This window comes from Pseudorasbora parva, chromosome 4 (genome assembly GCF_024679245.1).
Source record: "Pseudorasbora parva isolate DD20220531a chromosome 4, ASM2467924v1, whole genome shotgun sequence".
Classification (NCBI taxonomy): domain Eukaryota; kingdom Metazoa; phylum Chordata; class Actinopteri; order Cypriniformes; family Gobionidae; genus Pseudorasbora; species Pseudorasbora parva.
In genome coordinates, this window is record NC_090175.1 from 3,951,114 (window position 1) to 3,977,773 (window position 26,660).

At 39.5% G+C, this 26,660-nt stretch overlaps 3 protein-coding genes across 4 annotated transcripts; all 3 read right to left on the reverse strand.

Moving 5' to 3' along the window:
• Positions 1 to 92: 92 nt before the first annotated feature.
• LOC137073720 (CMRF35-like molecule 6) lies at positions 93 to 5,592 on the reverse strand. Its single transcript, XM_067442424.1, has 4 exons — positions 5,211 to 5,592; positions 3,475 to 3,642; positions 3,108 to 3,163; positions 93 to 2,994 (listed from the first exon to the last, which is right to left on the reverse strand). The coding sequence occupies exons 1-4, from the start codon at positions 5,590 to 5,592 to the stop codon at positions 2,743 to 2,745; spliced, it is 858 nt and encodes a 285-aa protein (XP_067298525.1). The 3' UTR covers positions 93 to 2,742.
• A 1,207-nt stretch (positions 5,593 to 6,799) lies between these two features.
• LOC137072701 (CMRF-35-like molecule 4) lies at positions 6,800 to 13,371 on the reverse strand. Its single transcript, XM_067440628.1, has 7 exons — positions 13,266 to 13,371; positions 12,846 to 13,175; positions 11,918 to 12,229; positions 10,182 to 10,349; positions 10,007 to 10,101; positions 9,815 to 9,870; positions 6,800 to 9,701 (listed from the first exon to the last, which is right to left on the reverse strand). The coding sequence occupies exons 1-5, from the start codon at positions 13,318 to 13,320 to the stop codon at positions 10,025 to 10,027; spliced, it is 942 nt and encodes a 313-aa protein (XP_067296729.1). The 5' UTR covers positions 13,321 to 13,371; the 3' UTR covers positions 6,800 to 9,701; positions 9,815 to 9,870; positions 10,007 to 10,024.
• An 871-nt stretch (positions 13,372 to 14,242) lies between these two features.
• On the reverse strand, positions 14,243 to 24,940 carry LOC137072698 (polymeric immunoglobulin receptor). Of its 2 annotated transcripts, XM_067440623.1 has the most exons (7): positions 24,727 to 24,940; positions 24,237 to 24,536; positions 23,781 to 24,104; positions 23,644 to 23,670; positions 16,612 to 16,713; positions 16,460 to 16,503; positions 14,243 to 15,111 (listed from the first exon to the last, which is right to left on the reverse strand). In XM_067440623.1, the coding sequence occupies exons 1-7, from the start codon at positions 24,773 to 24,775 to the stop codon at positions 14,959 to 14,961; spliced, it is 999 nt and encodes a 332-aa protein (XP_067296724.1). In that variant the 5' UTR covers positions 24,776 to 24,940; the 3' UTR covers positions 14,243 to 14,958. The 2 variants fall into 2 exon arrangements, with proteins under 2 accessions (XP_067296724.1, XP_067296725.1); XM_067440624.1 differs by lacking the exon at positions 23,644 to 23,670.
• Between the last annotated feature and the right edge of the window lie 1,720 nt (positions 24,941 to 26,660).

Sequence of the window (26,660 nt, forward strand, 5' to 3'; positions counted from 1 at the left end):
TATGAAATGCAGATGGAGCTCCCTCTATTGACATCTTCATTGAATAAATTAAATCTTACATTTTCAATTTTACATTTATTGATTTAGCAGACACAAATAAATTCAGTCTCAGCCTTAGAAGAGATTTAGGACTTTTAAGAACACACATGACTGAATATATATTTAATCAATGTGTTTAAACTGCATGTTTGACCACTTGGTGTCAGTATGATGTAACATTGACATTGTTATCCATAATGACAGGATGGGCATAAAATGTTACTTTGACATTGTTCAATTTTTATATTAAGTCTTCATGTGAAGTTTATCAGAAAAAAATGAGAAAATGTGAAAAATGAAGAATGACAAAAGCAGCAGATGTTAAAGAGTGTAGCTGTTATTTCACACACACTATACTGATGAACCTGCACTTACTAAAATATAGGCCTATAAACATGTTCATAGTGGGATATACGTCTGGTTTAAAACAGTCATTTTCCTTCACAGACTAATTCAATTAGTAGAACAAACTTTATGCAAAAGAGATTTGTGTGAACAAGCAGTAACGGCTCATCTGGATGAAGAGATACAAATAAATAATACAAATCTTTCCAAATACCCAGCAAGCAGTAGCCATCATTTGACCATCTCAGTTAACTATGGACCTGATATAGTCTGGTTATGAGTAACCCACTTCCAGCCAAAATAACCTTGAACTTGATTTTTGCCAAAAGAAACTTATAAAAAAGGGTTCAACAAATAACAAAAATAACAAATAAATAACTTATTGGTTTGTGAGTTTGTGTACATCGTTCACCAAGAATACACATTTTATAATTAATAACAGAATCGGATGTAGACTAATGTGGTTTTTTCTGTGCATTACACAACTCTAAACACATTTCCTGTCATATATGCATGGGAAGTCAACCGAGCCAATCCGAGTAGAGCATCACATGAAACCACGCCCCATTCTGCAGCCTGAAGCCAGAGCTGCGTTCCAGTTGGTTTTTATTATGCCCTCGAGGGAGCGAGGGTCTGTCCATATAAACTTCCCTCGTCCACTTCATGAAAAATGGCGACTGGGATTCCCCAAGGGGAAGTGCTTAGGGAAGTTTACAAATGTGTGTCTAAAAGTGGAGTGGAACACAGCAAAAGTCCAGCAGTGTCTTTGGCTATGTGTTTATAAGTTACTGCCTCAAACTGATCGATTGTGTTACCTAAGCTCACAAACAGTGAACATAAAATTGATATTATTGCCGTTGTAATGGGTAATATCCCGATTCAGGATTGATAATGTATATAATATCCATCGTATCACTGGAAGAATAGTTGATAAAGTGTTAAATATTAATTTTGAATCCTTTCATATGTGTATGGTTCCTTTCACTGTAATTCAATACCCCTTTGAGTTATTTTATCCAAATAATTTCCTACATAGTCATCAGTGTCCCAATGTATACACTGCAAAAAATGCTCTTCTTATTTTGTATTTTTGCCTTATTTCCAGTGAAAATATAAAAAAAAAAAAACATAATCTTAAATCAAGATGCCTTTACTAGATAAGTACAATGACATCAGATATTTTTTCTTGTTTTCTTGAAAATAAAGTCAAAATGAAGTGATTTTTTGCTCACAATGAACAAAATTATCTGCCAATGGGGTGAGAAAAATAAATTGTATTTCTGTTTGGGACAGAAACAAGAAACAAGATTTTACTCAGAAACAAGATAATTTTTTGTATTTTTTATTTTATTTTTTATCTTATGTCATTTTAGCCTAGAAATCTAGACATACCCTAGCGGCAGTAAATCTAATTTGCCGCGAGTGTCGTCTAGCAACTCTCAATAGTCTTCTGAGCTGTAAACGGCAAACTCTGGTCGGGCCAATCACATCGTGTATAGAGTCGTTGGGCAGGGATTAACATAATGACGACCGAGTTGCGTTTGCTTCTAGTAAACACAGAAACTGGCGAACGGCGGCGGTCTTTCGAATCAGCTTTGACCGCGACTCTGGAAGACTTGGAGTTAAGCTTTTCTCTGAGAAAAGAAAAAAGAACGGCACTGAAGTCATTCTTAAAAAGGGAAGATGTGTTCGAGGTTTGCCGACTGGATACGGTGAATGTTTAATCTGTCAGCGAGCTCTGCTTCACCTTCGTTGCTCTGGTTGGTTGTAGCGCTATCCTATCGCGTGCAGAGGGAGTTTGAAAGACAACCGTTGATCCCGCCCCTCGGATTGAGCTGTCTATGGTGAGTTTCCAGGCCAAACATCTTGATGTGGGTCTGGCTTGTCAGGCTAATGTCATTTTACTTATCTAGTAAATGCATCTTGATTTAAGACATTTTAGATATCTATATTAGAAACAAAATAACAATTCTAAGAAGAGCATTTTTTGCACTGAAGTGAGTTAGCGTCCTTTACCGTCCTTACCAGTGCTCGGATTTATGTAGAGGATATACTGATTTATGAGCTCAGGAGCTAGAGAACTGATTGAGACGCACCCTAGTTTTCTTGTAGATACACACAGTATTAGGGGCTGTTCACACAGAACCTTTTGTCCATTCCACTTTGCTATATTTTCCATTGATTTTCAATGTAAACACGCTCTAGACGTCTTTATTCGTTGTGCTCGTGTCTCGCGCCCTGTGACGGTATTCCAAAAATCCAGCGCTCAAGTTAAAGATGAAAAATGTGTCTCTAGACCTTGGGTTTCACTGAATTTATCTCATGTTTAACAGCAAAAAAACTCATGGTTCAAAATACTTAAAAGTTCTTCAGATCCAGATACATAACCGAACAGTTTCCCTCAGTTTTATAAGGTCCTGGACTAACAATAGCCCATAGTTCCTGCCCTAATAAAGTCCTGTCTGAATGATCTGTAGTTTGATATATGGCCGTTGAATAGGTGAGAGTATCAAAGGCGTCGTGTTCACCAAACACTGGAAGGCCCAAACTGTAGCCAGCAGAATTATTTGTGCAAATGATCTCCTCATAATGACAGACAGTCTGAGTGGCCTGAAATAAGAGAAGAAAGAGTCACCTGAGCAATGACATGGTCAACACTGGTAAAGGTGATAAGAATTCAACAGACTGAGATCAAACTCAGACTGACACATAATGAAACTCACTTCTTCAGTAAGCAGGTTTTCACCCGAGACATGAACGACACCTTTCATCTGCACTCCTGGGTCATGACAACAGACAAAATATAATTAAAGGCCTTTCGTTTGACAAGATCTGAAAGTCCACTTATGTAAATGAGGGTGACAAATATTCTACAGCATGTAAAAAAAGATGTTTTGACAGAGAAAGAGTTTTACCTTCTCTCTTTTGTCTCATTATGAAATAAATAAATGATGAAAACCAAACAACATCAGAATCATCATAACCGATGACATGACGAATGTTTTAAAACCTTAAAAAACAGACAAAAAAACATCAGAAAATAATCACAAATCTGGACGATCTGATGTTTGAAAGCAGCAGAATACGTACCTAGTTGTAACTGTGGTGATGGTGAAGTAAGAGACGATGAAGCTGGAAGTGGTTGTGATGAGGTTGAAGATATGGCGGTTCTGATGGATGTTCCATCTTTAGACGCTGGTTTAGTCGAGTGTTTTGAAGCTGTTGTGGTTGGTTTAGCTGATGTTCTCTCTGATGTGACTGAAGCACAAATAATCATTGGGTTTAATGCATGATGTCACATCTACATAATCTACAGATTAGGACATTAAAGCTGCAGTCTGTAAGTTTTGCCTCTTTGTCGCCATCTCTGTTTGAAATCTGCAACTGCAGTTATTTGTGGAATTATCATCTTTAGGTGGGTTGTGCATCGGCTCGGCTCCTCAGCGCGGATGAATCTAATGTTTTGAGGAGTGTGTCAAGTCAAGTCACCTTTACTTATATAGCGCTTTTACAATGCCGATTGTTTCAAAGCAGCTTCACAGTGTTAAACAGGAAAATACTGTACAGCCGTTCTGGAGAAAACGGTGATGTTATCTAGCTCATTTCAATTATCATATAGTGTCAATGTGGGCAGATCAGGAATATGGTTTAAATGTAACCCAACTGAGCAAGCCAAAAGCCAAAGGCGACGGTGGCAAGAAACCAAAACTCCTTCAGGGCCAGAATGGAGAAATAAACCTTGGGAGAAACCAGGCTCAGTCGGAGTGCCAGACCTCCTCTGGCCAAATGGAAAAAAAACTGTGTATGATTATGGCAACATTACAGGTCAGAAATCATATTAGATCAATAGATATTCTTAAGATTATTTAAAAGATTGGACTCGTCACGCTGGAGACAGGTTTATTGAGGATGTCAGCATTTACAGGAAGAGTTTAATTGACCCACTCTCTGCAGGTCCACCATCTGGATACGGCCTGGATATGTGTGGCTGTCACTCATTCACCGAACCGGTGTGATACTGTACTTCAATCACAGAATCTACATCTGGAAGTATGACCAAAATAAGAACTGTCTGCCACTTTCGTTCTGACCAACTGAGAAAAAAAACATTACAGCAATTCGTGCTACCAACGGAGATTAAATCTAACGATCACTTAGCTCATATCACATCAAACCGTGCAAATTATTATTGTTATTCTTTGTTTTCCAATTGTTAATGTTAACATCATTAGCATTATTTGACTATGATAAAAGGCTAAAAATGATCCGCCACCTCCGTCATCCTTACAATTGATACTACTATCTTCTTCTTTATGTGTACAGACGTGACGTAATGACACTAAGAGATGTTCGAATTTCCTGCAGAAATCCACCAGTACCACTCAAATTATAACACATTATTACAAGCTTACCGTTGGGAATCTGGCTGAGGTAAGGAGATAGCTTTGAACACTGAAAAGTGGAATTTGGATCATTTTTTACCCAAAATAGTTACGGATTGCAGCTTTAACATTATCTAAATGACAGTCTGTAGTTTATGCAGTTATTGCAGAATAAACGCTATTTATGATTGTTTGCTTGTATATATTGAGCATGCATTTTAGAAGAAGGGGCACAAAGTCATGTGACCACTTTCCAGTCACAAAGCTGTTATTAACACTTCACTGAAGTCAGGGTGTGGTGGAAATATAGTTCTGTGTGTGTGAGACCAGAGACATTTGTTCATTACAGTCTTCTACGTTAAACAAAGGACAAATTAATATTTAACTAACTCATTTAACACTCAGATTATATTTTTAAAAATGATATCAAATGGCTGATCTTACCTTCATGAATCTTGAGCTCAGTCACTGAAATCCACTTGATCTTTAGTCGTGTCTCTGCAGCTCCACACCAGTATATCCCAGAATCCTCTAGTGTCAGATCCGTGATGGTCACAGTAAAAACTCCTGCAGATTGATCATCTCTCAGAGAGAATCGTCCGTTACTGTTTGTTTCTGATGAAACTTTGATACCCGATGTCTTACAGAGCGACGGGTCACTTCCTTTGCAGATGAATTTGACATTGTTCTTCAAATCATTTTTATAACGGCAGATGATGTCCAGATGCTGTCCAGTCTCAGCAGGCACGACAGACACTAAATCAGAGATAAACGAGAGATTTAAGTGTCTCAGAGTCTCTTTATTGCTCAGCATACTGACGTCCATCCTGTTTTATCAGAGACTCGTGTCAATAATGTCAGCTATTGCTGCTTTACATTCATTCACACGGACTATCACTGCGAGCTCCGCTTACAGACACTGATAATGGAGAGAACATCGTTCACTACAGAAACACCTGAGGTGACAAAATACAAACACACACCGACATTTTCAGGTGCAAGTTATGAAAAAAAGTATAAAAATACATTTGAACTGCACAACTCAAATACAAGTTGCTTCAGTTTTTTTTTCATTTTCAGTTTTTTCTAGTATTGTGGGTCGGTGTTTGTGTTGGTTTGGTGTGAACACACTCAGCATGTGCAGAGGATACTGTGGTTTCTGTTATCTCGCCTCTACATCTCTGAACTGAACTCTCACAGACACAAAGAGACTTCTGTAATGTTACTTCTCCAGTATATTAGTCATATATTAATTATGTTTATATGTATTTTACACCATATCTATGTGCACTGTCCACTTCACTGATATAAAGTATAATCTGACTTACCAGGTTTAACTTCCAGAAGAATCTCTCTAAAGTCATCAAGTCTTCCCAGTCCTGTCCTCACAGCACACCAGTATTGGCCTTCATCATCTGTTCTCAGATCAGTGATGGTGACGGTGAAGTTGTGTGTCCTTCTGTCATCAGTCAGAGAGAATCTCTCGTCTTCAGCTCCAGATCCAGAATCAACAGGAATGTCTTTATTTAGCGGTAAACATTTTCCTCTGCAGAGATATTTATCATTTGTTTCATATCCAGACTCATAAGGACACCGTATTTCAACTTTTCCTCTTTCATGTGCAGTGAAAGTCAAGATCTCTGTCTCCCATGCCACCACTGAAAACATAAAGAGAGAGAAATGCAGCTGAAAGCAAACTCGGACCTGATTGAGAACATGAGCTCAGAATAAACTGAATAAACTCTTACCTGACATGAGCAGCAGGTTAAATATGAGGAGTTTATGATCACAGATCGGGATCATTCTGCTCTATCTGTGTGTCGGTCGGTGGTGTCCGGTCTCAAAGAAGAACTGCTCTCTCTCTCTCTCTCTCTCTCTCTCTCTCTCTCTCTCTCTCTCTCTCTCTCTCTCTCTCTCTCACTATTATTTGCTCCTCCTTTTTATGAAATGCAGATGGAGCTCCCTCTATTGACATCTTCATTGAATAAATTAAATCTTACATTTTCAATTTTACATTTATTGATTTAGCAGACACAAATAAATTCAGTCTCAGCCTTAGAAGAGATTTAGGACTTTTAAGAACACACATGACTGAATATATATTTAATCAATGTGTTTAAACTGCATGTTTGACCACTTGGTGTCAGTATGATGTAACATTGACATTGTTATCCATAATGACAGGATGGGCATAAAATGTTACTTTGACATTGTTCAATTTTTATATTAAGTCTTCATGTGAAGTTTATCAGAAAAAAATGAGAAAATGTGAAAAATGAAGAATGACAAAAGCAGCAGATGTTAAAGAGTGTAGCTGTTATTTCACACACACTATACTGATGAACCTGCACTTACTAAAATATAGGCCTATAAACATGTTCATAGTGGGATATACGTCTGGTTTAAAACAGTCATTTTCCTTCACAGACTAATTCAATTAGTAGAACAAACTTTATGCAAAAGAGATTTGTGTGAACAAGCAGTAACGGCTCATCTGGATGAAGAGATACAAATAAATAATACAAATCTTTCCAAATACCCAGCAAGCAGTAGCCATCATTTGACCATCTCAGTTAACTATGGACCTGATATAGTCTGGTTATGAGTAACCCACTTCCAGCCAAAATAACCTTGAACTTGATTTTTGCCAAAAGAAACTTATAAAAAAGGGTTCAACAAATAACAAAAATAACAAATAAATAACTTATTGGTTTGTGAGTTTGTGTACATCGTTCACCAAGAATACACATTTTATAATTAATAACAGAATCGGATGTAGACTAATGTGGTTTTTTCTGTGCATTACACAACTCTAAACACATTTCCTGTCATATATGCATGGGAAGTCAACCGAGCCAATCCGAGTAGAGCATCACATGAAACCACGCCCCATTCTGCAGCCTGAAGCCAGAGCTGCGTTCCAGTTGGTTTTTATTATGCCCTCGAGGGAGCGAGGGTCTGTCCATATAAACTTCCCTCGTCCACTTCATGAAAAATGGCGACTGGGATTCCCCAAGGGGAAGTGCTTAGGGAAGTTTACAAATGTGTGTCTAAAAGTGGAGTGGAACACAGCAAAAGTCCAGCAGTGTCTTTGGCTATGTGTTTATAAGTTACTGCCTCAAACTGATCGATTGTGTTACCTAAGCTCACAAACAGTGAACATAAAATTGATATTATTGCCGTTGTAATGGGTAATATCCCGATTCAGGATTGATAATGTATATAATATCCATCGTATCACTGGAAGAATAGTTGATAAAGTGTTAAATATTAATTTTGAATCCTTTCATATGTGTATGGTTCCTTTCACTGTAATTCAATACCCCTTTGAGTTATTTTATCCAAATAATTTCCTACATAGTCATCAGTGTCCCAATGTATACACTGCAAAAAATGCTCTTCTTATTTTGTATTTTTGCCTTATTTCCAGTGAAAATATAAAAAAAAAAAAACATAATCTTAAATCAAGATGCCTTTACTAGATAAGTACAATGACATCAGATATTTTTTCTTGTTTTCTTGAAAATAAAGTCAAAATGAAGTGATTTTTTGCTCACAATGAACAAAATTATCTGCCAATGGGGTGAGAAAAATAAATTGTATTTCTGTTTGGGACAGAAACAAGAAACAAGATTTTACTCAGAAACAAGATAATTTTTTGTATTTTTTATTTTATTTTTTATCTTATGTCATTTTAGCCTAGAAATCTAGACATACCCTAGCGGCAGTAAATCTAATTTGCCGCGAGTGTCGTCTAGCAACTCTCAATAGTCTTCTGAGCTGTAAACGGCAAACTCTGGTCGGGCCAATCACATCGTGTATAGAGTCGTTGGGCAGGGATTAACATAATGACGACCGAGTTGCGTTTGCTTCTAGTAAACACAGAAACTGGCGAACGGCGGCGGTCTTTCGAATCAGCTTTGACCGCGACTCTGGAAGACTTGGAGTTAAGCTTTTCTCTGAGAAAAGAAAAAAGAACGGCACTGAAGTCATTCTTAAAAAGGGAAGATGTGTTCGAGGTTTGCCGACTGGATACGGTGAATGTTTAATCTGTCAGCGAGCTCTGCTTCACCTTCGTTGCTCTGGTTGGTTGTAGCGCTATCCTATCGCGTGCAGAGGGAGTTTGAAAGACAACCGTTGATCCCGCCCCTCGGATTGAGCTGTCTATGGTGAGTTTCCAGGCCAAACATCTTGATGTGGGTCTGGCTTGTCAGGCTAATGTCATTTTACTTATCTAGTAAATGCATCTTGATTTAAAACATTTTAGATATCTATATTAGAAACAAAATAACAATTCTAAGAAGAGCATTTTTTGCACTGAAGTGAGTTAGCGTCCTTTACCGTCCTTACCAGTGCTCGGATTTATGTAGAGGATATACTGATTTATGAGCTCAGGAGCTAGAGAACTGATTGAGACGCACCCTAGTTTTCTTGTAGATACACACAGTATTAGGGGCTGTTCACACAGAACCTTTTGTCCATTCCACTTTGCTATATTTTCCATTGATTTTCAATGTAAACACGCTCTAGACGTCTTTATTCGTTGTGCTCGTGTCTCGCGCCCTGTGACGGTATTCCAAAAATCCAGCGCTCAAGTTAAAGATGAAAAATGTGTCTCTAGACCTTGGGTTTCACTGAATTTATCTCATGTTTAACAGCAAAAAAACTCATGGTTCAAAATACTTAAAAGTTCTTCAGATCCAGATACATAACCGAACAGTTTCCCTCAGTTTTATAAGGTCATGGACTAACAATAGCCCATAGTTCCTGCCCTAATAAAGTCCTGTCTGAATGATCTGTAGTTTGATATATGGCCGTTGAATAGGTGAGAGTATCAAAGGCGTCGTGTTCACCAAACACTGGAAGGCCCAAACTGTAGCCAGCAGAATTATTTGTGCAAATGATCTCCTCATAATGACAGACAGTCTGAGTGGCCTGAAATAAGAGAAGAAAGAGTCACCTGAGCAATGACATGGTCAACACTGGTAAAGGTGATAAGAATTCAACAGACTGAGATCAAACTCAGACTGACACATAATGAAACTCACTTCTTCAGTAAGCAGGGTTTCACCCGAGACATGAACGACACCTTTCATCTGCACTCCTGGGTCATGACAACAGACAAAATATAATTAAAGGCCTTTCGTTTGACAAGATCTGAAAGTCCACTTATGTAAATGAGGGTGACAAATATTCTACAGCATGTAAAAAAAGATGTTTTGACAGAGAAAGAGTTTTACCTTCTCTCTTTTGTCTCATTATGAAATAAATAAATGATGAAAACCAAACAACATCAGAATCATCATAACCGATGACATGACGAATGTTTTAAAACCTTAAAAAACAGACAAAAAAACATCAGAAAATAATCACAAATCTGGACGATCTGATGTTTGAAAGCAGCAGAATACGTACCTAGTTGTAACTGTGGTGATGGTGAAGTAAGAGACGATGAAGCTGGAAGTGGTTGTGATGAGGTTGAAGATATGGCGGTTCTGATGGATGTTCCATCTTTAGACGCTGGTTTAGTCGAGTGTTTTGAAGCTGTTGTGGTTGGTTTAGCTGATGTTCTCTCTGATGTGACTGAAGCACAAATAATCATTGGGTTTAATGCATGATGTCACATCTACATAATCTACAGATTAGGACATTAAAGCTGCAGTCTGTAAGTTTTGCCTCTTTGTCGCCATCTCTGTTTGAAATCTGCAACTGCAGTTATTTGTGGAATTATCATCTTTAGGTGGGTTGTGCATCGGCTCGGCTCCTCAGCGCGGATGAATCTAATGTTTTGAGGAGTGTGTCAAGTCAAGTCACCTTTACTTATATAGCGCTTTTACAATGCCGATTGTTTCAAAGCAGCTTCACAGTGTTAAACAGGAAAATACTGTACAGCCGTTCTGGAGAAAACGGTGATGTTATCTAGCTCATTTCAATTATCATATAGTGTCAATGTGGGCAGATCAGGAATATGGTTTAAATGTAACCCAACTGAGCAAGCCAAAAGCCAAAGGCGACGGTGGCAAGAAACCAAAACTCCTTCAGGGCCAGAATGGAGAAATAAACCTTGGGAGAAACCAGGCTCAGTCGGAGTGCCAGACCTCCTCTGGCCAAATGGAAAAAAAACTGTGTATGATTATGGCAACATTACAGGTCAGAAATCATATTAGATCAATAGATATTCTTAAGATTATTTAAAAGATTGGACTCGTCACGCTGGAGACAGGTTTATTGAGGATGTCAGCATTTACAGGAAGAGTTTAATTGACCCACTCTCTGCAGGTCCACCATCTGGATACGGCCTGGATATGTGTGGCTGTCACTCATTCACCGAACCGGTGTGATACTGTACTTCAATCACAGAATCTACATCTGGAAGTATGACCAAAATAAGAACTGTCTGCCACTTTCGTTCTGACCAACTGAGAAAAAAAACATTACAGCAATTCGTGCTACCAACGGAGATTAAATCTAACGATCACTTAGCTCATATCACATCAAACCGTGCAAATTATTATTGTTATTCTTTGTTTTCCAATTGTTAATGTTAACATCATTAGCATTATTTGACTATGATAAAAGGCTAAAAATGATCCGCCACCTCCGTCATCCTTACAATTGATACTACTATCTTCTTCTTTATGTGTACAGACGTGACGTAATGACACTAAGAGATGTTCGAATTTCCTGCAGAAATCCACCAGTACCACTCAAATTATAACACATTATTACAAGCTTACCGTTGGGAATCTGGCTGAGGTAAGGAGATAGCTTTGAACACTGAAAAGTGGAATTTGGATCATTTTTTACCCAAAAAAGTTACGGATTGCAGCTTTAACATTATCTAAATGACAGTCTGTAGTTTATGCAGTTATAGCAGAATAAACGCTATTTATGATTGTTTGCTTGTATATATTGAGCATGTATTTAAGAAGAAGGGGCACAAAGTCATGTGACCACTTTCCAGTCACAAAGCTGTTATTAACACTTCACTGAAGTCAGGGTGTGGTGGAAATATAGTTCTGTGTGTGTGAGACCAGAGACATTTGTTCATTACAGTCTTCTACGTTAAACAAAGGACAAATTAATATTTAACTAACTCATTTAACACTCAGATTATATTTTTAAAAATGATATCAAATGGCTGATCTTACCTTCATGAATCTTGAGCTCAGTCACTGAAATCCACTTGATCTTTAGTCGTGTCTCTGCAGCTCCACACCAGTATATCCCAGAATCCTCTAGTGTCAGATCCGTGATGGTCACAGTAAAAACTCCTGCAGATTGATCATCTCTCAGAGAGAATCGTCCGTTACTGTTTGTTTCTGATGAAACTTTGATACCCGATGTCTTACAGAGCGACGGGTCACTTCCTTTGCAGATGAATTTGACATTGTTCTTCAAATCATTTTTATAACGGCAGATGATGTCCAGATGCTGTCCAGTCTCAGCAGACACGACAGACACTAAATCAGAGATAAACGAGAGATTTAAGTGTCTCAGAGTCTCTTTATTGCTCAGCATACTGACGTCCATCCTGTTTTATCAGAGACTCGTGTCAATAATGTCAGCTATTGCTGCTTTACATTCATTCACACGGACTATCACTGCGAGCTCCGCTTACACACACTGATAATGGAGAGAACATCGTTCACTACAGAAACACCTGAGGTGACAAAATACAAACACACACCGACATTTTCAGGTGCAAGTTATGAAAAAAAGTATAAAAATACATTTGAACTGCACAACTCAAATACAAAAAAGGCTTGCTTCTAAAAGGCTGATGAAAGCCAAATAATTTGAGTTGCTTCAGTTTTTTTTTCATTTTCAGTTTTTTCTAGTATTGTGGGTCGGTGTTTGTGTTGGTTTGGTGTGAACACACTCAGCATGTGCAGAGGATACTGTGGTTTCTGTTATCTCGCCTCTACATCTCTGAACTGAACTCTCACAGACACAAAGAGACTTCTGTAATGTTACTTCTCCAGTATATTAGTCATATATTAATTATGTTTATATGTATTTTACACCATATCTATGTGCACTGTCCACTTCACTGATATAAAGTATAATCTGACTTACCAGGTTTAACTTCCAGAAGAATCTCTCTAAAGTCATCAAGTCTTCCCAGTCCTGTCCTCACAGCACACCAGTATTGGCCTTCATCATCTGTTCTCAGATCAGTGATGGTGACGGTGAAGTTGTGTGTCCTTCTGTCATCAGTCAGAGAGAATCTCTCGTCTTCAGCTCCAGATCCAGAATCAACAGGAATGTCTTTATTTGTCAGTGGACATTCTCCTCTGCAGAGATATTTTTCATTTGTTTCATATCCAGACTCATAAGGACACCGCATTTCAACTTTTCCTCTTTCATGTGCAGTGAAAGTCAAGATCTCTGTCTCCCATGCCACCACTGAAAACATAAAGAGAGAGAAAAGCAGCTGAGAGCAAACTCGGACCTGATTGAGAACATGAGCTCAGAATAAACTGAATAAACTCTTACCTGACATGAGCAGCAGGTTAAATATGAGGAGTTTATGATCACAGATCGGGATCATTCTGATCTATCTGTGTGTCGGTCGGTGGTGTCCGGTCTCAAAGAAGAACTGCTCTCTCTCTCTCTCTCTCTCTCTCTCTCTCTCTCTCTCTCTCTCTCTCTCTCTCTCTCTCTCTCTCATTTCCTCCTCCTCTCTATGAAATACAGTGTTTGCAGTAAGAGTGCCCTCTATTGACATCTTCATTGATTATGTTCAGTGTAACACTTACATTTAGTGTCTATAATGAGAGGATGAATGTATAATGATGACCAAAATGTATATTCATTCATTCATTCATTCATTCATTCATTCATTCATTCATTCATTCATTCATTCATTCATTCAGTTGCTTTGGCAAATATAACGCTATTGTCAAATATTGCCTTTTTGGTCCTTGTTGTAATTTTTGGTTTTACTGCTAAGACAAGAAAAAGACGAGATCCATTACCTTTCAATAAAACTTACTAATCTGCAGAGAAGATCTCACAGAAAGAGTGGAGGACACCGGCCTGCCCAAAACCTTCTCCCCCTCTCCCTCTCCTACCCTTCCCTAGCTTTAGGTAGGACAGCAGATTGTAAGGAATTTTTTTTACGGCAAAGACAAAAACTGAGATCCGACACTCTGGAATAAAACAATAAAACCCACTAATCTGGAGAGAAGATCTCACAGAAAGAGCATGAGTTAGGGTAAGGGTTTACTTACCCTCTCCCTACTCCCTTCTTTTCTCTCTGATTCCAGTCACAGAAAGTCCTCTGAGAATGTCTGTCACACCACAGATGATGTATCTCGTCAATCTATTGTCTCACTTTAATGTCTTTAATTTCACACAGTGATTGTCAGAAAAAAAGCAAGGGAACAAAAAGAACTTTATGACAGAATTAGTTACTTCTAAATACTCTTACCATTGTGCTCATTAAAGGCCATTTAAGCCCCAAATTTGCACAATTTGGTCTTAAGGTGAAGTTAAAGTGAAGGGCATTTGTGGGCGAGGGACCATGAGAGCGGGCCGGTGGTGAGGGATAATGAGTCTCGTCTCACGGCGGAGTGACGGGAGAATAAAAGGAGGAGTGACGACAGTGGAAGACGAGAGAAGACCAGGCCTGGATTTATGTTGAGTTTTGTTTGTTTTTGCCCTTTTGGCCCTTGTTGTAATTTTTGGTTTTACTGCTAAGACAAGAAAAAGACGAGATCCATTACCTTTCAATAAAACTTACTAATCTGCAGAGAAGATCTCACAGTAATGTTGTGAGAATGTTGTGACGCTTTTATCCAAAGCGACTTACATTGCATTCAAGGTACACATTTTACATTATTGTCAGTTTTATTGCAATTTATACAATTTATACACGTGTATGTTTTATTCATACTCGGGCAGTCGTCCGTGAGGGGCTGCCTGCATTACTTTCGTTTAGTTTATTTATTCCTTTAATTAAAGTTGTTGAATGTTCACGGTTCCCGCCTCCTTCTTTCCCATCTGCGAACTGTATTACAGCATTATTCACACATAGACATTTACAGGAGACTATTGGCTGTTAAAATAAACCAAAAAAAACTAATTGTCACAAATAATCAGCAGAAACTTTATTTATACAACATATTGAACTGCACACATGAGTCAAATCGATGAGGAGAGAACGGACAGATCACATTGAGTGTTTTCAGGATTCGGTGTTTTGAGGCTTTTCCACCAGTGTGTAGAAATCACTGTCAGAAGGGCTTGTGGGTAAATGTGCTGAGGCGTAAACTGTGTTTAAACCAATGGAGTCCTGAGCACAGTCTTGAATCGCTTCATAATAAGCAGACGTAATTACCTGAAAGGGAAATATTTAGTATATTTAATATTAGGATGCATAATTATAATCTCTTCTTTATTGCCGTTTTTTTTTAAATTATTTTTTTTTACATATCGTATATTTTAGTAATCATCATATATTTACAAGTTATGAACTCACAATTCATCCTGTGAAAAAAACATTTTGAAATCGAACATTGCATTACCATGGAAACGGTACACTAAATTATTCTAGCAGACTCCTCCCCCTGTGGGCGGTGTCAGGTTTCATATTACAAAATGTATTTTAACCACTTTACAATCAAAACTATTTATAATCTTGACAAAACACATATCGGCAGAAATGTGTGAGTCAAGGTTTCTATATTTGGTGACTGTTTTGTAAAATTTGGACAGAAATGTATTCATTTGTTACAGGAGAATGCATAAAACAATTCACTAGAATGGGAACTTAAATTTTTGTGGTATCAACTTTAAATTTGGAACTAAATTTGATTTACAGTAAATTAACTTTTTCTGAATTTCATTTTTATTTATTTTTACAGCTGAGAGTAATGCTGCGTTCACACCGCACGCGAATGACGCGTTTCGCACGAGTGATTTACATGTTAAGTCAATGCAGAGACGCGAATAGGCATTCTGCGGCGCGATTCGCGCTGAATGAGGCGGCAAGGATCACGCAAATTGAGCGTTTTGAACGCGTGATTCGCACGAATCGCTCAAGTTGAAAAATTTGAACTTTGGCGGATATTCGCGCCGCGTTAACCAATGAGGAGCCTGCTTACTGTTGTCACGTGGTGAAGTGACGGATGGGAAACCCATAGGGGAAACCCCGAGGCCAGAGTAATTCAAAAAAATACTACTGTATTGTGTCACAAAATGTAGTTTTAATAGTTTTCAGGCGAGAATGTAGTTGTTTATAGCTCAAATATGTGATTTATTTATTAAGAAAGCTCCTATTTGAAGATTTGATCTGGTGTTTTCGGAGGTGTGAGACCCAGGCGATCACCGGAGCTCAGCGCTCATCAACCCCGGTGAGAGCAGCCTTAACTCGGCTCGTCCCTCTGCCGACTGCCGCTGCCTGCCAGAACCCCCTCCCATGACGCAAATTCGCGTCTGTTGTGTAGTGAATGTCACACGCGAATGAAGCGAATGGATTCAAAATGTTCACGCGTCCAACTTCGCGAGAATAGAGCGATTTATTCGCGTCATTCGCGTGCGGTGTGAACGCAGCATAAAACGTTTTCTTGAATTAAATCATTTAAGTTTGGATTTTTACATCTATTCTCAGAAAGGTGGCTGACAGGTAAGGGGTTTTACATTTACACAAACTTTGGCACTAGTATTGCGATATCAGGCAAATTTACCTCATCACCGTCTGTTGTGTTCCTCTGATCCGCTGACACTGAACCTGTGGATGGACAGAATGATGAAAACATTACAGTGCACAGAAGTTAAAACATTGCAGCATCACGTTTGGTTTCAGATCATAAAACCAGAGCATTTGTGTCCGTAGTACCTTCAGTCTTTTTACATCTGCGCTTGATCAATAACAAGCTCAGTCCTACAGCTAACAACAGAATCAAACACGCTGTGATGATGATGATGGTGATGTAGAGATCTGAAACACACACACACACACACACACACACACACACACACACACACACACACACACACAAACAGAGTAAAACTTGAGATTTGATGCTGCCTTCATATGCTATCTGAAATGTACCTCTACCTCCTGAAGTCGTGATTATGAGCTTGTGTTCAAGTGCTTTGTTGCTGGAAAGAATAGGGATGTATACATGCTATTTTTGCTGTGTATTAAACATTAAATATGCTTTAAATGATTATGTATAATGTAAATATGGACTACTTCAACAGCAAGACACTGGCACTGAAGTTGTTGTGGGAGAAACTAATAAAGAATAGGATTCTCAACAGCAATTGTTCTCCTTTCCGCTAAGTTTATCTCAGGAATTCATGTCATTTCCGTCTAGGAAACTCATGTTCACCATAAATCAGATATCCCATTGTTTTCAGATTTTTTAAGTCGTCAGTGTTTTTTTCACACTGCACGATCGGTCTGCAACAGGGCTTTCACACTGCATGACCTTACAATAGAAAGATTCGCCGACAGCTCTGGTTGTGAAATGTAGTTTGCAGAACACACACACACACACACACACACACACACACACACACACACACACACACACACACACACACACAAACACGGGAAGTGATAAGGACATAACACAAAATCCCATGAGGGGGGGGGGGGGGGGGGGGGAATTAAGGACTGTGTTCAGCATAGAAAGTTGGAGGTAGCTGTTGCGGCCAGTTAAGCAAATGTTTGTGCGTCGTTTCTGTTGGATATGGACTGTAAAGCTTTTGTGTAATACTGATATTCTGTTCTCTAACTTCCTGCTGCCCTGTATCTTGCTCTCTCGTAGGTCATTGCCGATGTGATTTTTCAGACAGAACACAATGTAATCCCAAATAAGTTGGCAAAAGGTAAGAAAATCAAAGTTAGCAGGATTTACAGATTTGAATTTTGAATTTTGAATTTGATTGAATTTGATTCGCCCTTGAAATATTTTAGTAAGCTAATGTTCTACATTTAACCCTTAAAATGATCATGTAATGTCAATTTAAATATTTTTAATTGTGGAAACTTGGCTAGTTTTAACTGGCTAATTCAATAAATGCTAACTTGATAATTGGTAACACAATGCTTAGATAGTACAGCATAGCACTTGCTCAATGAGTACAGCAAATATTCACCGATCAGGCATAACATCATGACCTAATAATGTGTTGGTCCCCATTTTGCTCTGGCCTGACCTGTCGAGACATGGACTCCACTCGACCCCTGAAGGTGTGCTGTGGTATCTGGCACCAAGATGTTAGAAGCTTTAAGCCCTATAAGTGGTGTGGTGGAGCTTCCATGGATTGGACTTGTTTGTTCAGCACTTCCCACAGATGCTCGATTGGATTGAGATCTGGGGAATTTGGAGGCTAAAGACCAATTTATACTTCTGTGTCGAGTAGCTACACCGTAGGCTGTGTGTTACATGCATAAGCCTGTCACGATAACAAATTTTGCTGGACGATAAATTGGCCAAGAAATTATTGCGATTAACGATAATATTGTCATTCTGAGACCATTTTCATCTTAAATAATGATAATGGCATAAAAAATGCAGGTACATCTTTTCAAAGATCAATAACTTTTCATTTCTAAAGACTATTTAACACAAAAAATGGAAACATTTTAAATAACCACAATAAATGTTACACAATAAACGAGACCTCATTTCGTTGGCGTTGTGCACGTCAAATTTCGTAACTATGCGTGTGGCTTCGCAACCAAAGAGCCACGAGTTCCAGACGAATCTGCTGGCCGAGAATGACGTCTCATCACGGCGCACCCGGTCTGCGCGTCGAGTATAAACACCTCCCTAAACAGACGAGGCGTGCGCAGTCAATGAGAGAGACGAGGAAAACAAAAAAGCATGCAAATGGCAATTATCGCGGCCGGAAAAATTATCAAGCTAATCGTGCTATTAATTGATTTATCGACTATCGTGACATGCCTATCAGTGATGCCAGTAACGCGTTACTCTAATCTGACTACTTTTTTCCAGTAACGAGTAATCTAACGCGTTACTATTTCCAAACCAGTAATCAGATTAAAGTTACTTATCCAAGTCACTGTGAGTTACTATTTTAGTCATTTTGCTTAGTAAAGACCGACAGCTTATCAAAATTCTCAGCCCGAGTCCGGTTGGAGCCCGTGTTTTTATTTTATTTTATTTTTTATACATTGTTGCAGCCATTAAAATTGCTCAGTTTTGTTTTTAATGTCAAAGTAGTTATTTTTCTTTTCGTTTCTTTATTAACCTAATTTAGAAAAATGTTCAGAGCAATTTTTTGTTTGTTAAATTAAAGTTTATATAGGCAAGAAAATTCAAGAGTTGGATTGAGAGACTAGGCTATTAAACATGCGGTTTACTCACTGGGTCGTCACATAAAAAAATTAAAACTTTAATTTAACAAACAAAAAATTGCTCTAAACATTTTTCTAAATGAACTTAATAAAGAAACGAAACGAAATATAACTACTTTGACATTAAAAACAAAGTAGGCTAGTTATTATACCACCACAAAGGCATTTTTGACGAGCTGAGGCAGGCTGATAGGCTATCCTACTGCTCGCAACGGCGCTCAAAAAACCCGAAACGGGCTACACAATCTAAAGAAGAAAAAAAAGTACATTCAGGTTGTCTTATAGCCTACCTTACACTTCAGCAAAATTAATATTAATCAGATCTTCAATTCCCGCGGTATATGCTCATTTAACGGAGTTCACATCAAAGCAAAAGATTCCAGCAATTTATTCAGCAGCTCATTTCAGATTCAAAGATCGCAATATGAGAGAGAGGGACCTAAGCACTGGTAAGATCATTAGTCTCATTCATTTATACTGAAGATGATTGTGTTTTGTGTGACTTATTTTAAAGTTTCATTTACGGCCATATGCGTTGGCTTGCTTTACTCATTTGCAGCGATGTTGCAAGCACTATCATATCTATCTGACTACATAACACGCTCTCACACATTTATTTTTTAATTATTTGCCAGGAGTAAAATTTACACATGTGGTTTAAACAACCAGATACATTTACATTCTTCCGGTTTCGTCTGAAATGCTTTCATGCACCTTCTGAATTGGTTTGTTTGAGTGATCGGAATTAAATACGTCTCGAAAGACTCTCGGAAGGCATTTAGGTCTACTCCTGATCATTTCGCAATCAGATAGATACCTGGTCAGAGAAAACGAATGAAGGAACCAGTTGTAAAAAGGCCATAACTCTAGCAGCTGCACTGAAGAAACTGACTCTTTAACCCTGCGCGAGCCGTATCTTGAGAGTGGCACAAGCTATCTCAAGCATTATTATCCCAAGCTAAAAAGTCGGGGCCGTCAGGCTCGGGCATAAATGCAATAAAGTGTGTCGCCAAAAACGGTTGTCATTTCTATTTTGAGGAGGCAGGGGTGTTGTCGGCAACTGCTGAATGTAACTAATAAAGTAACTTGTAATCTAACTTAGTTACTTTTAAAATCAAGTAATCTGTAAAGTAACTAAGTTACTTTTTAAAGGAGTAATCAGTAATCAGATTACTTTTTCAATTTCAAGATTACCGCCTATGCACGCGTACCCTATGACGTACCCTGACGCGCACCTCTCCAAAAATGTAACTACACGCCAATTCTACGTGGACCGCAAGTGCCGTGATTGGTCTGTCAGAACCCCTCCCTCAGTTTTATAAATAAACACATCTGCGATAGGAGTGCAAGAATGAAGCAATCGATTGAAGCGCTAGTCCGTGCAAAAGCAACCTGAAAACAGCAGCCACGAGCACTCTGCATGATTTCACAAATGCATTCAGTGCCAGATCGCCTCATGTTACTCTACTAATCAACTAGAGATGCTTCATTTGTAATACATACAACAACTCAAGGTGCAAGAAAAGCTGCTATCTGCTGCCATCACTGCTGATACTTTGGGTGTCTCAAACGCATGCAATGACAGTGTAAACAAGCCTTCTTCTTCTGCGTTTGCCTTGAGACTGGGGGTTAGTATCAGCATGTCTGTGGACACTGCCCACTAGCGGTCTGCATGTGTAATTGCATATTGACGCGGACAAGAGCGCATAAGTATAAATTAAAAACAACGTGTAACTTGCGGTGTAGAGGATACGGCATAGGTCCAACGCAGAAGTATAAATCAGCCTTAAGTCAACGCCTCAAACTGGTTGTTGAGCTCCTCAAACCATTCCTGAAGCATTTGTGCTTTGTGTCAGGAGCATTATCCTGCTGGAAGAGCCACAGCTACCAGAATACCGTTTCCATGAAAGGCTGAACATGGTCTCAGCAATGCTTAGGTAGGTGGAGCGTGTCAAAGTAACATCCACATGGATGGAGGACCCAAGGTTTCCCAGCAGAACATTGCCCAAAGCATCACACTGCCTCCACCAGCTAGTGCATCCTGGGGCCATGTGTTCCCCAGGTAAGCCACACACACACACACCCGGCCATCCACGTGATGTAAAAGAACACGTGATTCCTCAGACCAGGCCACCTTCTTCCTTTGCTCCGTGGTTCAGTTCTGATGCTCACAGGCCACTGTTGGTGGTTTCGGCGGGGTCAGGGGTCATCATGGGCGGGGTCAGCATGGGCACCCTGACTGGTCAGCGGCTATGCCGCCCCATACTCACCAAACTGAGAGGCTCTGTGTATTCTGACACCGTTCTATCAGAACCAGCATTAACTTCTGGAGCAGTTTGAGCTCCAGTAGCTCGTCTGTTTGATCGGACCACACGGGCCAGCCTTTGCTCCCCACGTGCATCCATGAGCCTTGGCCGCCCATGACCCTGTGGCCGGTTCTCCACTGGTCCTTCCTTGGAGCACTTTTGATAGATACTGACCACTGCAGACCGGGAACAGCCCACAAGAGCTGCAGTTTTGGAGATGCTCTGACCCAGTCATCTAGCCATCACAATTTGGCCCTTTTCAAATTCCTATTTCTCCTGCTTCTAACACATCAACTTTGGGGACAAAATGTTCACTTGCTGCCTAATATTTCCCACCCACTAACAGGAGCCGTGATGAAGAGATCATCAGTGTCATTTACTTGACCTGCCATAATGTTGTTTGCTCGGTGTAAAACATTTTACATATGTTCTGAAAATATGCTCATACTCCACTCATCCCTACAAAAAACAACATAACAGAAACTCTTCTTAACCAACATAACAAAACATTAAACACAACTTAATATCTTATTAAGTAGTAACTTAACATTAATCTTGCACAAAAAACATATAACAGTTAATTTAATGTAATGACACCTTTTGAGTGTCATGACCAAGCATGCTGAGAGACAGTCCAGTTTCAATTACATTTAAGTTTGTCTAAATTTAAAAGAAACAACTTCTTTTGTTTCTTTAGAAATTAAACTCAAACAATTCAGATTAGAGAAACATGTCAGTTTGGTGAACTCAAAAGAGAAAGAAATTTCTAAATACTAGTTCTAAAAAAAGTTAATGAAATTGTTTAATTTGAGTTGGCTCTACTCAAGCACATACATTTTTTGAGAGTTAGGGTTTACAGTGCACATTTCACACAGCAGGATTTAGCATGCCAATATAATTAAGTACGCCGTCGGTGGAGCATCAGCAATTCTCTCAGATCATATCTTTGATAATTCACACTGCGTGATTGTCAATCGCATAAATGAGCACAGATTAGCCTCAGCAAGTGAATATTGGGGCTCACTGTAAACTTTGCATAAGGCAGCATGAGACACAAGAGAAAGTAGTGAGATGGGCGGTGCGCTCAGACATACAGTGTTGTTATGGAGGACAGTGAATGTTAGGAAAATATCCTCAAACTGACCAATCCGAATCAGAGGAAGCTCGTCAGAGGAGGCACTGAAATAAATCACTCGCAAAGCAATAACATTTATTTATTTTAATCATGATTCATTTAATTATGCTGATGATGACCAGCCACGACTAATCAGACTTAAAGGGGTACTTCAGCGCTGGGAAGATAAATCTGTATATTTAAACTGGGTCATCAATGTAGTAGAAATGTGAAATTATTTTTGAATTTGGTGCCTTCTAGACTGAGAAAAGACAGAAAATGTATTTTTGTCTCATGGGGATGAAAGACTACAATACCCAGAATGCTTCGCTGCCCTGTGAGGCCACTCCCACAGCCACTGCTACTGGATCACTGTGACTGAGTTGGAGAAGACACTACAATTAAAAACTGAACGTGTCTGTTCAATATAATGAGTGAGTCGGCGCGCGAGTCTCACAGCACTGAGCACTAACTGCAGGAGTGAGATAAATGAGCTGAATAAGGTCTCGTGATGAGAGCTGAGGTAATCGCGACTACACTCGCAGCATACATTCACAACGCGAGTTCAGTCTGGCGTGTTTCAGTTCATGCCTTTGCAAGCTTAACTTTCGAAGAAATTAATTTGAGAAGTTTGAAGACTTACATTGCTCACCATAGCTGCGTTTAAATGAGTGCCTGTAGCTGAGCTGAGCTGTGAGTGTGATCTCCATCCCTCATGCGCGGATTCAAAACATGAGGAAATGGCTCCCTCTGCTGGCTGTAGTCTTTAGCCTTTGGCCAAACATTCCTCCTATGATGCAAATACCGTCAATTTGCATCATAGGAGGAATTTTTCCAGAAATAAAATGCATAAATCTCTTGTCTCAGGGGGATATGAGGGGGGAAAGCACAATCATTTGAATATACTCCAGGGTTTCTACTGATACAAAGCCATATGCTAATCGCTGAAGTAACCTTTTAAGTATTTCACAGAGCCCTGTGTATGATTTATGCAATGCTTTTCCTCTCAAGATGTCTGGTCAACCACAGTATCATCACTTTATGTTTTACATTGGCATTAATCTAAATGTAGAATTATTCTGTGATATTCAATGGGATTTATGTTAAAGAACTCACCAAACGGGACTGAAGCATCTGTTTGTTCTTGATTTTCCATTATCACCCACATACAGACGATAGATCAGGCACCAAAATGACATTGTTTAATTATTAACATTCATTTAATGTGTAATATGTTGCTAACTGTTCCTCACCTGAAACATGAAGTCGGATCTCTGTGAGAAGGTGAGTGTAGATCTGGTTACTGTGGTCTATTCCACAGAAATACACCCCGGCGTCATGTCTGCTCACATCGGTGATAGAGGCAGTGAAGAAATGTTCCTGTTCATTTACATTCAGAGAAAATCTCCCATCGGTGGTCGAACTTCCAAATACAGTAATAATAACCTCTAATGATCCATTCTGCACTTTGAACAATAGCTTGGGATGATCTTTATATTTCTCTGGATATTTGCAGTGGATGACGGCTGTAGTTAATATATAAGCAGTCAGTTCCTCTGAGCTACCGCAACACGGCTCTGAAAACAAGAGACTCTCAATTTAAAAAGGGCAACAAATCCTGTAAAATTACATCTCAGGAATAAAGATAAAGTGTTAAACCCAAAGGCCTGACACAGCAAACGAGTAATGTGGTAAATATTCATTCTTACCTTGTTTCACATCCAAATTCACGTCCTGAACCCCCTTACACTTATATGTTCCACTGTCATTTACGGTCAGGTTTCTAATGAGGACACTAATAAAGCCCACAGATTTATTCTCAGTCATAGAGAATCTCTCTTCTGGGATCCATAAATCATTATTCACTTCTGTCATGGTTGTACATTCATTGCCAGACACTTTGCAAAAGCTTTTTGCACTTTCTCTAGTTTGCGATTTTTTTGGATCATATAGACACTTGATGATGACACTTCCTCCAGTCACGACGTCAGCAGCATCACTCATGTGACCTGCCAGTCAAAAATCAGTTCCTCTTTTAAGAGTCTTACATTCAAAACTCTCTCAGAAAGAAATGCACAAATAAAAACAGATAAAACACATAATAGCACACAAAACAATGCTTGCGATTCAATATCAGTTGAGTATAGACTGAGATTGTCACATACAGGCTGTGATATTATAATTAAAAAAACGTCTGACCTTTAATCAGGCAGAGAGTGAAGAAGAGGAAGAAGAGGACGGTCTTCATGATCCTGAATGATAAACCTGTGAACTGGCCCCCGTGGATCCGCTTGTATTGTGTTCAGCAGTCAGAGACTCTATCAGTTCTTCTGTTGCGTCTGATTTTGCGTTTTCTCTTGAGCTCCTAAAGAGTTTTGTAGAAAACCAACGGCTCTGCCTCTTCCTTTTTCCTTCTTGCTAAACTCTTGTGACTCACTGTGATGAAATAGTCCTGCTGTCCCTGACGCACAGAAAGCTGAACCAAAGATAGTGACCATCTTTCTGTTCTTTTGTCTTATGTGAAGGATTGAAGCTTCTGCCAGCTTCTAAATATATTAGGGCTGCAACTCACCATCATTTTGATATGTTTCATTGATTAATCAGATAGCCCAATTTTCTTTTCTTTTATTGGCAAAACAAACTATTCCACATCCTGCCCAATGCTGTCCTTCAAACAAACGTGTCAGCTGAGCGCTATTAAAACATACGTAGTGAATATAGCTATGTCTGTGCTATATGCAATCTGGCGCTAATTCAGTAAAGTCTGAAGTTTAAGGCACACTGTCAGAACAAGCCTTCATGAAAAATGGAAAGACTTGCATGAATTTGTAACATAGGATGATTTGTGAAATCACTATCAGGGAGGATTAGAATGGACAGAAAAGTCAATTAGAGTTTAACTGAGTTTACCAGCTGATAAGAGAGAGAATCACGTGGATGGCCAGGTCTGTGTGCGTCACAAACCTGGGGAACTCATGGCACCCGGATGCACTCTAATACTTACATATAAGGATATAATCGTAGAATGAAAGTTTTGTGCTGAGGAAATATATCACACTGTGGCAAGCAGCGAGGCGAGGGACCGCGAGAGCGGGTCTAATGAGTGCCAGCTGCGCGACACACCAGTCTCGTCTCGCGGCCGAGGGACGGGAGCAGAAAAGGAGGAGCGAAGGCAGCGGAAGACGAGAGAGGACCAGGCCGGGATTTTATGTTGTTTTGTTTACGTTCTGTTGTGTGTGTGTGGGCAGTCGTCCGTGGGGGGCTGCCCGGGTTACTTTCGTTTTGTTTGTTCATTTTGAAGTAAAAGTCTTTGTTGAACGTTCGCCAGTTCCCGCCTCCTTCCTTCCCATCTACGAACTTTGTTACATACCCATTAAACAGCACAAGCATCTGTCAAAGCTCCTGACAGGCCAAGCCATGTTAAACATTATGCTAATGCATTAGCTTGAAGCCAGCTTGTCTTCTTCCCATAGTGCGTCCTGGGGCCATGTGTTCCCCAGGTAAGCCACACACACACACCCGGCCATCCACGTGATGTAACATGTGATTCCTCAGACCAGGCCACCTTCTTCCATTGCTCCGCGGCCCAGTTCTGATGCTCAAGTGCCACTGTTTTCGGCAGGGTCAGGGGTCAGCATGGGCATCTGACTGGTCTCTACCTCATTTAAAACTTTTTCATCCATTTATGAGTGAATCTACTTAATTTAGGAGGGTGTGAAATGAGGGGCTGTGTTGTAGGCACTAAATGCACTCATGCCTGCACTTGTTTCTGTGTTTGTTAATGCACTATAATTGTATGTATTTTTATGTGTCAGCCTATATGTCCAAGACAAATTTCCCTAGGGACAAATAAAGTAATATTGAACTTCCATTCTCTACAGGAGTCTCAAAGTTTACACAGCAGCTATCGTGGTTTACCACGCCCCTATAGCTGGCCAGTCATTTGGGAAACATGACCTGATGAGGCTAAATCTGCCACAACACCATCCCTCTCTGGGACCTGCCATTGTGCTGAGGCACTCAGCGGCCCTCCGTTTCAGCCGCTCACAACAGCCAACCTGCTCTCCTGCTGGCTCGAGAATCAGTCAAGCTAATTTTACTGCAAAGTATTGTAAATACTGATAAAATGATCA

Coding starts and splice junctions, on each gene's coding strand:
- LOC137073720 (XM_067442424.1), bottom strand. CDS start 5,592: ATGGACGTCAGTATGCTGAGCAATAAAGAGACTCTGAGACACTTAAAT. Junction 3,643..5,210: donor TGAGCTCAAGATTCATGAAG/GTAAGATCAGCC, acceptor TTTGTGCTTCAG/TCACATCAGAGAGAACATCA. Junction 3,164..3,474: donor ATCACCACAGTTACAACTAG/GTACGTATTCTG, acceptor GTCATGACCCAG/GAGTGCAGATGAAAGGTGTC.
- LOC137072701 (XM_067440628.1), bottom strand. CDS start 13,320: ATGATCCCGATCTGTGATCATAAACTCCTCATATTTAACCTGCTGCTC. Junction 12,230..12,845: donor TCTTCTGGAAGTTAAACCTG/GTAAGTCAGATT, acceptor TCTCTGATTTAG/TGTCTGTCGTGTCTGCTGAG. Junction 10,350..11,917: donor TGAGCTCAAGATTCATGAAG/GTAAGATCAGCC, acceptor TTTGTGCTTCAG/TCACATCAGAGAGAACATCA.
- LOC137072698 (XM_067440623.1), bottom strand. CDS start 24,775: ATGAAGACCGTCCTCTTCTTCCTCTTCTTCACTCTCTGCCTGATTAAA. Junction 24,537..24,726: donor CACTCTCTGCCTGATTAAAG/GTCAGACGTTTT, acceptor TTTGACTGGCAG/GTCACATGAGTGATGCTGCT. Junction 24,105..24,236: donor GAATTTGGATGTGAAACAAG/GTAAGAATGAAT, acceptor TCTTGTTTTCAG/AGCCGTGTTGCGGTAGCTCA.